Genomic DNA, 9,423 nt, shown 5'->3' with positions numbered 1-9,423 from the left:
TTGGGCTTTTGGATTGCTGTGAGCCAAGCTCAGTTGCAGCAGCAGTGGCTTCAGCAGTGGAAGGAAAGCAGCAGCAGAAGGGTAATGCAGGCTGCTCAGGGAAGCATAACAGGGCAAAACAAGGCAATGAAGAAAGAAGAGATGGCAGTGAAGCAAAGACAATGCAATAAATAAAATGTAAAGAAGCAAAGACAATGAAGAAAATTTACAATGGAAGCAACACAGGGCAAAAGCAACACAGGGCAAAAGGATTATGAGAAGGTGACAGAACACAGCAACTACAAGCAGAGAACAATGCAAGTGAACCAAGGCCTAAGCCAAGGGCAGGGGAGATGGTGAAGCTAACAGTGACTAAGCTAAGGCTTAGAATCCACCCTTGTGACCTATCCATACAATGTAATTCTAGGTTGAATTCCTAATGGAACTAAGTGACAGCTAAGGTCAACTTATGATCCTAAGCATACAAATGGAATGGAAAGAGAATTAGCTTGCTATGAGCACTAATTTCTCCCATTGCTCAATCAAAACAATGCATCCTAAGCATACAAATGGAATGGAAAGAGAATTAGCTTGCTATGAGCACTAATTTCTCCCATTGCTCAATCAAAACTATGCATCCTAAGGCTCTAACCTAGCATTCCACTATCTAACAGTCCACTAAAGCTTCATCTGAGCCTCAGCAGTGAACTCAGAACATGAGAAAACAAATGGAATAACACATGATTGACAGGAACAACACAACATTTAAACTAACACACATGAACATCAACAGGATATTAAGAGGAACAACACACATTTAACAGGAACAGAGAACAAAATGGAAAACAGCAAATATAAACATTAACAGTTAACTTAGCAGTGAGATAAACATGAACAAGGCATAAAAATGGAAGAAACAGTGAACAAAAAAGATTGTAAAAGAAAACTGAAATTACACAGAACATGAAAGTCCTGGACGCCGGCTATTCCAGGCATAAGCCTTTACATCACACCCACAGTCATATTTATACCCAATTACAAGTTAGGGTTCTTCCCAAAAAAATCCCTAAAATCAAACAGAAATTAGGTAAATTATTTCTACCTAATTTGACAGTACAAATCAGACCCATATCTTCTATAATGCTCCTCCATGCTTCTCCCTAACAGTAATTAGAGTTTACTTGAAAATACCCAAATTAACTGAAATTAGGGTTTGGGTTTTTCTTACCTTGATGTGACAAATCTCCTCAATTAGCGTCGACCCATGTCTTCTCTGCTTCTCCTGGTGCCTTTCCCATACCTTGATTTCTTTTCTAGCTTCACCTAATTCTCTACCATGTCTATCAATGCTTTTTCTCTATTTTCAAAACCCTAGATTAGGGGAAAACAGTGAAAAGAAGTGAGAGGCATGTTAGAGTGAGAGGGGTTTCGGTGGTTGAGCAGGTGGAGAGTTGGTGGTAGCGGACATGGAGGTACGGCGGTGGTGGCAGTGGAGTTGGTGGTGTACGGTGTGGAGAAGGTGGTGGTGCGGGTAGAGGTGAAGAAAGAGGAGAAGAAATGATTAGGGTTTCTTTTGTTTTTTGGGTTATATATCCTAGGGTTATTTCGGTGTGATGCGGGTTCATAGAGTTTTGATGTCTAGCAATACGAAGCCTTAGGATATGGAGATGGTAGGTGGATCGGACGGTGAGATGGAACAGAGTTTGTAGCAACCGTTGGATGTAAAATACAACGAAGTTAACGGTGCAAGATTAGGTTAGGTGTTGTAGTTTAAGCGGGAGTATCGATATTTGATGCACAGGCATAGGAGCGACCGTAGGATTCAAAGGCAATCTAATCTGAAGGCTTGGAATTTAAGCACTATGGTGTTTGACAAGAACCTCGGATTTTGATGAACTTTACTGAAGCGACCATTGGATTCAGCTGAGATCCAATCTGACGGCTACAGGCGGAGGCGGGAATGGATTTGGGTTTTAGGCTTTGGGTTTAGAATTTGGGTTTGAGAAATGAGTTTTGGGCTTGGACAATCTAGAGCCCACTTCTTCTTTAAGATCAATTCTTCTTCTTCAAGCCCATTTCTACCCTTTTGGTCTTCCGCACATCATTCTTCACGGCTTCCTTGCGTAATTCCTCCCGGCTTTTCACTACTTTTCTGCTCTTTTCCGCTCCGCAATTCATCCAAACTTTATTTATTACCTAAAAATGCAAATTAAGTAAGAAAAATATTTATTCTTGAAAACAATGAAAATACAGAATATGAGATAAAATGTAGAATTAATGCGCAAAAGATGAGTTAAATGCCAACAAAAAGGGATAAATATATACAATATTTGACACTCATCAAATACCATGACGTCCTTGTAAATATTACTTTCAGAAACAAAACTCTTGGAAAAGTCGGCATGCTATTCATCCTATAACCTTGCCGATTAAAAACAAATACGAAAAGTCGGCATGATATTCTTACCAAGTTCGAAAAAATATACCCAACCAACTTTTACCATCATAAGGGATTTGAGATTGGGTATGATTTTACATACTCGATTTGAGATTGGGTACAAAATCATACCCAATCTCAAAACCCGTATGTTTTTTTTTTTTGTTCATTTTGAGTTTTGATTTTTATTTTTAGTTTCATCACGTAGAGATTTTGAAATCATAAACAATCTTAAAGAATTTTTTCTTTTATGAGTTTTAGGTTTTTGTCGCTAGGGTTTGAATTTGGCTGAAAATAATAAGGACAATTTTATCTTTTAGCATCTATTAGACACACCTTAACGCACAATCTTGAATGAGTTTAAAATTGGTATATCCCGGTTAATCACGGTGTACCTAAACTTAGAGAGGTTTTAAAAATACCCCTTAACTGTTGAAAAAAGAAAAAGGGATTCATTTGTATTTCTCCAGACGGTAGCCATGGGCAGCAAGATCGTTGCTTGCCCCACCAAGTCTAGGATAACAGATATTTGAAAGGGATACGTGTGGATTAATACAGTATTATCTAAGGTCTAACAAGCTGCGCCGTGGTGGTTTGTTTCTCCGAGTCTTATTCTCGAGATTCTCTGCTTCGAATCGAGTAAGTAATTTTACATGGATGCAGAAGGCAATATCATCACCCCAGACAACAAAAGGTATACACAAAACCTAACTAAATCCCATCTGTTTGATCCCATGTTTGTAATCCTTTCCAATTATTTTAGGTTTCTTCATTCTAGGGTTTTCAATTTGTCATGTTTGATCTCAATTTCATGTCTCAGTGTTTCAGATTCCAATTCTTTTCATTCTAGGGTTTTGAAATGCTGGTAACGGATTCTCATGATTGTAAGTTGCTTCCCTGATAACCATGGTTATGTTTGATCTCAATTTCATGTCTCAATGTTTCAAATTTCATTTCTAGGGTTTTGAATTGTTCAATAATCCATGGTTTTTGTTTCAATTTCATCTCTCAAATTCTTTCCATTTATTACATAAAAACCAACGATGATTATGTATTTTTGATAGTCTCATCTCTTTTTGGTATGTTATGCTGTTTGCCTCTGTTTGACCATATATTAATTTTAATTGTTTTTTTTCTCTCCCTTAAACAGTTCTCTTCTAGTGGAGGAGGAGGAGGAGGAGGAATATGAATTACTGGGAAACGACTCCAAAAGCTTCAGCAAGCATTTGAAGTTTATGAGGCGTTACCGTCCAGACCTTTTGTATCAGGAGATTTTTAGGTCTGACAACCGTTACAAGTATACCAGGGAGTTGAGGAAGCAGAATCAGGCTAAACTTTCACGTACCTTACACAAACGTACTTATGAGAGGTTGGGGGTCACTAAGCCTCTATACAACGTTGAGATGTACAACAAACTCTTCGGAGAAGGAAATGATACCACTTCGGATTCTTCCAAGAAAGTTGAATTGCTAGAAGGAAAACTCCCTCGTGTACGGTTATCTAATGTGTCAATATATCCCGCAGCGGTGACAAGAACTCGTAGAGAGATGATTGGCACCCTTGAAGCATATTTGAATGGTTTCCGTTATTCACCTTTCCAGATAGATATCATGTACAGTAATGTAAAACATGCTTTCTTTCAATATGGAGAGGAAGAGAAAGATGGAGACGAGACCATCCCGCCTCTCTTACACTTGCACTTGCGCAACCCAATCAAGGTGGGGACCGAGATGGAAAAGGATATCCAGTTCCGTATGGTACATACCTTTAAGGGAAGGAAGAGATCTGCTCATGATTCATGTAAGTTTGGTGATCTTAATCGAGTTATGCGCAACTTTCTCGCTGAAGTTGATCGTATTTGGAGACCGTTGCCTTTCCTTTTCTGTAGAGAGGTACAGAGGGAGTATGGATTCAAGGGGGAACTTCCCCTGAAGGAACCACGTGTATTTTGCCTGACTGAACCTTGCATAGTTGATCTCGTAAAAGCACCTTTCTTTGTTGTCACACTAGAAGAGGTCGAAATTGCTAGTTTGGTGCTAGTTAAACCTGAGATGACAGTGTTTAACCTGACATTCGTGTTAAAGGACTTCACGCACGATGTGCTTCAGATATACTCAATTCCTGAAATGAAACTCGATGGTATCAAACAGTCGCTTGATATCAGAAGTGTCAAGTACTACGAGAACGATAGTCTAGATTTAGATATTGGACAGTGGAGGTCCAGGTTGGAGAATATAAGACTTCATCCAGAGACGTTCATGGAGGAGGGCGGATGGGATAAGTTCAACTCAGGAGAGAGTGATGCTGATTACTCTGACAGCTCGGCGGCGAGTATTGAGAATTACTCTGACTTCTCAGGGATGGATTACAACTCTGACAAGCAATCATCTGATAGTGATCAGGAGATAGGCTCACCCGCAGATAAAAAAAAGAATACTTGCTACCCCGATGGCAAACCTGGTCAAGTGTCTAGTTCTGGCCGTAAAAAAAGAGAAAAGAATGAAGTGCCTTCAACTCGGATATTGAGAACTAGGAGGACAGTGGGTGAACAGTCGTTGGTATTATCAGAAGAATCAGATGATGAATGTCTCAGGCCCAGATATAGAAGAAAAGGAAAAAAATGTGCAACTCCAACAAAGCTTATTTCTAAAGTAAGAGGACCGGTGGTGGTGTCGGATAGTGAAGAGTAGAGTTTGATATTGAAGTTGGTGAGTTAGTATGTTCTATTAACACTATTATTATTATTTAGTTTCTTAAGTTTCTTAATGTTTTATAATAAAAGTAATTCTCCTGTAAGATTGTTCTTGTTTGTAGACTTGGAGAAAAAAAAATGGATTTCTTGATTTTGACATGTGTAGGCTGTTTTTTATTCGAACGAGAGGGATTTCTTAGCGAAAATGCTATGTCTCTTCATCAGCCATGATGATATACAGAATTTCTGATTTACGTTATGCTTTTGTATGCATTCTTTTCGGATTACTATATCAGGATTTGGTCTAACTCTTGTTGATTTTTCAGGTACAGCAAGGATGTTGATGCTGAATCTGTAGCTGCAGAGTCCAAAGCCCTTCAGGCAGCGCTTTTTGGTTGTCTCAGTTGCAGCCATGTGATGTTCTTTTAGTTTCTGACTTCCAAGTTATAATTAAATTTATTGCTAGGGTTTCTTTCTCTATTGGAAGTATGCTCTTAGTCATATTAACGGCTATGCTGATAAGCTGGTTGCTTTTGCTTGGTAGGTTGCATACCTGTGTCCTCTTTTTTGTTCGCTGACGTAAGACTAGGCAATCTTTAAAACTAAGTCTGTTTAATCGATTTAAGTTTCTATTTTCAACAAAATAGGTTACACGTTCAGAGGGCTCTTTTTATCACTTTGCTTGCAGCATTTAGAATGGCATCAGAGTTCTCCATCGACACACTGTAACCTTGTACTAGGATTGTTTTTGTCAAGGTATTCATTAATAGCTAAATGGATATTGTTTCAATTTAAAGCAACCTCATATAAAGCTAATATGTGTCTTCCACTTCTACTGTGTTATTTTTTTATGTAGCAAGAAATGTGCCCGTTGTTTGCAAGGGATTTTTGTCTGTGATCATCGTGTATTTGTCTTGGTTCACGTATTCACCTACTAATAGTTTTTTGAAGTCAAAACTTTTGTGTTTCCATAATTAATGATATTTGTGTCTGAACTAATAGCGCATTTAAGTGTATTAGATGATGGAATTATTTGGATACCTAGGCTCGATGTCAGACCGCAGGAGTTCCTTGAGATAAAGTTTGCTACTTCTATTGGAGACATGTAGCCCTTTAGAATTGAAAAAAAATCCAATTTGGGTTTTAACCTTTTAGGGTGTTATGAAGATCAGATAACTAACTGTAAATGAATCACAAGAAGGAGATGACATTATTACTGGTGGACAAGGAACAGAACGTGGAATTAGCACTTGCTTCAGTAACAACATCTGGATTTTGTAGTGTGGGGAGAATATGCAGACTTGCTGCTGCTGATGGTTTTCCTTTGCAGATTTGCAGTGGGTTTTGTGTTTGAATTGAACATCACTGAGAAGGAAGCAAGGGAAAGGAGAGACTGATAAGAGTGGGTTAATTCTTGATTGAATGGAAGTGGTGCTGTGGTCGAGGCCGTCTAGTTTACCTGAGTAAGAATAGTTGAGCAATGAAGATAAAAGGCTGTCACCTCTGGGGAACTGACGAGCCAAAAATTACATGGGCTTGACTTCCACTGGAAGGATTGAAACATTTTTAAAATAAGAAAGAGGAGGAGAAAGTATTACTACTACTACTAGATATTAGCATATAAACTAAAGAATAAGTATTGAGAAAATGAGAGAAGTTATCTACTGAATACATCTTGGAGCGTCTACAAGTTAGCTATTTATAATTATACTTATACATGGTTCTCTAGTGTATGCCTAGCCGATCCAAGGGCATAGTTTGCATAGGCCACACACATGGACCATAGGCCCGATAAACAGTGATTATTTTATGCCCAGAATATTTTTATGGTTGCCGATGCAGTCAAACATCAGTCATCAGTCTTTTATGCTGAAATAGGTTAAAACTCTATCTTGGTAGATCTTTTTTGATGGGGGCGTTTTTTAAAGAGGGCATGTATGATACGAGGGACAAATAATATCTTGACTTCACCTTGAAGACCTTCCAAACTTCATACACATCACCTACTGTGCTCTACAAACCTTTCCCTTCAAGTTCGATTCAATTAAACCATGGAGTTGATTCTCTAGTGCTTCGGTTGTCGTATATATATGCAATCAGTAAAGCCAATGTTCAAAACCATACAAATCCGAGCGTTTATTTGTTTGAGAAGTTGATAACAAGAAGACATGGTTTTCATTTTCGTTATAAACAATTAGGCACGACAAATATTGCTAGAGCATGGATTTGGACGTGAGTGAGGTGTAAACCCAATGAAGCATGTATCTTGGGCTTGCATCAACGTTTGAATACCCATTTGAAATGCAGGAGTTATTTGTGGAATTATTTTATTTTATTTTTTTCCAACAGAAACAATGAGTCATATTAATAAGAGGGAAAGAATGAATTTAAGGAGGGAAAGAAATCCGCCGGTTTTTTCTTTTTTTGACAGAAATAATGAGTCCTGTTAATAAGAGGGAAAAAATGGATTTGAGGAGGGAAAGAAATCCACCAAATTTAAAGCTTCTCTAATGGAATACTATTTGTGAAGATAAATGTCTAAGTCCATCTTGGATAGACATAAGAAAATTTCTTATTTGAGTTGCCACATAAGAAACTCACACTACTACAAATGGAGAAGCTCTAATGTTTGGTCAAAGAGAAATATAATCAAAATAAATTTTTATTTGTGAATTACCAATCCTAACCTTACTAATTTAGAGTTCTAATCACTTGCCGCGTAAACACGTTTTTTCTTCTTCTTTATTTTTGAATTACCAATCCTAACCTTACCAACTTCTGACTTTTCTGCTTCTAAAAGTTAAAAACAACTACTGGAATAGCTTTCAGATACAGTCTAACCTCGATAAATGAATGCCCTCGGGACGAAGAAAAAATATTCATTTAGCGGGTTATTTATTTATTGCTAAATTAATAAATATTCACTTATCGATAAACGAATATTTATTTATACAACATCTTCTTAATTAAGAAGTTAAATTGTATAAGAGAAGATGTACAAATGTAGCTAGAGGGTAGTTGAAGGTCTGAAAAATGTTGAGTTATTTTTCAACCCCCGTAACACAACATCTAAAATTCAACCATGTGATGTTGTGATAATTCGAGCATTCACGTTCATTATTGGCGTCGTTATTCTAGCATCTTGCAAGGCCTTGAAGTTGAGTAGTTGACCCACCAAATCTTGAAAAGATTAACATTTGCTATTAATTTTCTACTGTGGCTTGGAGATTTGATGTGACGGCAAAAATATTTGCGAATTGTTTCCGTCATTTCAAGATTCGTCCTGAAGATATTAATGTTCCAGAACCAAATAATGGTCAATAGAACAATATATCCAAGGATTAACTGGTGTCATTTATAATTTACGTTAAAAAATGTGATGAAAATATCTCTTAAATTATCTTAAAGAGAATAGTGCAATTATGGAATCTCCAAGTTCCAACAAACGAAGAAATTATTGTGTCAATAGTGAATGATGAGAATGATCCTGAACCAGATGATAGTAGCATCGTACCAAATGTGTCATCTAAAGATACCTTTCAAGCGATGGTAACTTTAAAGAATTACTTGCTACAACACGAGAAAAATATTCCAGAAATTGTTAAGCATTGCATAAAATTAACGATGCGGTGCATTTTGGTTTGCGTGGAAGAAATAGACAACCAACCTGTGATGGTAAATAACCATACGGCCACATGTCACCATCCCAAGGGATGAGTTCATGATAAGATGATGAGATAAGAGCATCGAATCATACTCTAAAAAGCTGATCTCGCCTGAATCGAGACACCTGCTACAAACGTTACAGGTGACGCGTGTAAGGAGTGGTCTAATCCGCTCAGAAGATCATGTCTAAAAAGAAGGACTGCATTTAATGAAGGATAAGAATGAACTTGGACGAATCTACATCGTGACAGAAGGCTCGGGCGATCTATACAACAACCCAGAGGTGATACAACACGAGGTTCTCCAAGGAAGAGCTGCACGATGGCGAACATGGTGAGACGACCTGGGAGGAGAACCAAGCAATCCATCACGAGGGATGGTATAGAACCCATCCGAGGTAGTGAAGACGATGCATGATAGCTCCATCAGCTTGTCGAGACAAGGCCTTCACGAGTCTAGTTTGCCTACAAATACCAGTCCATGTAGAAGGAGATGGACAACTTATGTAACAATAGATAGTCTTTCTACAGAGAATTCCTGAGAGAGATCTAGATACAGAGAGAGTAAGGAATCTAAGTGAGATTTGTAACTCTTTGATGTAATATTTTAATGCGGTAAGTAGAAGTTCGTTGCTCGTACTTGTGAAGAT

General features: G+C 37.9%; 1 protein-coding gene across 3 annotated transcripts; it reads left to right on the top strand.

The window, feature by feature from the left end:
• Positions 1-2,858: 2,858 nt before the first annotated feature.
• LOC113288403 (FACT complex subunit SPT16-like) lies at positions 2,859-5,937 on the top strand. 3 transcript variants are annotated; one of them, XM_026537429.1, is made up of 4 exons: positions 2,860-3,110; positions 3,245-3,300; positions 3,567-5,124; positions 5,435-5,937. In XM_026537429.1, the coding sequence occupies exon 3, from the start codon at positions 3,652-3,654 to the stop codon at positions 5,104-5,106; it is 1,455 nt and encodes a 484-aa protein (XP_026393214.1). In that variant the 5' UTR covers positions 2,860-3,110; positions 3,245-3,300; positions 3,567-3,651; the 3' UTR covers positions 5,107-5,124; positions 5,435-5,937. The 3 variants fall into 3 exon arrangements, with proteins under 3 accessions (XP_026393212.1, XP_026393214.1, XP_026393213.1); XM_026537428.1 differs by having other exon boundaries at positions 3,237-3,300; XM_026537427.1 differs by lacking the exon at positions 3,245-3,300 and having other exon boundaries at positions 2,859-3,110.
• Positions 5,938-9,423: the final 3,486 nt, after the last annotated feature.

The sequence above is a fragment of the Papaver somniferum genome, chromosome 6 (genome assembly GCF_003573695.1).
Source record: "Papaver somniferum cultivar HN1 chromosome 6, ASM357369v1, whole genome shotgun sequence".
Taxonomy (NCBI): Eukaryota; Viridiplantae; Streptophyta; class Magnoliopsida; order Ranunculales; family Papaveraceae; genus Papaver; species Papaver somniferum.
This window is presented reverse-complemented; position numbering and strand designations above follow the sequence as displayed.

Coding starts and splice junctions, on each gene's coding strand:
- LOC113288403 (XM_026537427.1), top strand. CDS start 3,070: ATGGATGCAGAAGGCAATATCATCACCCCAGACAACAAAAG. Junction 3,111..3,566: donor ATCACCCCAGACAACAAAAG/GTATACACAAAA, acceptor TCCCTTAAACAG/TTCTCTTCTAGTGGAGGAGG.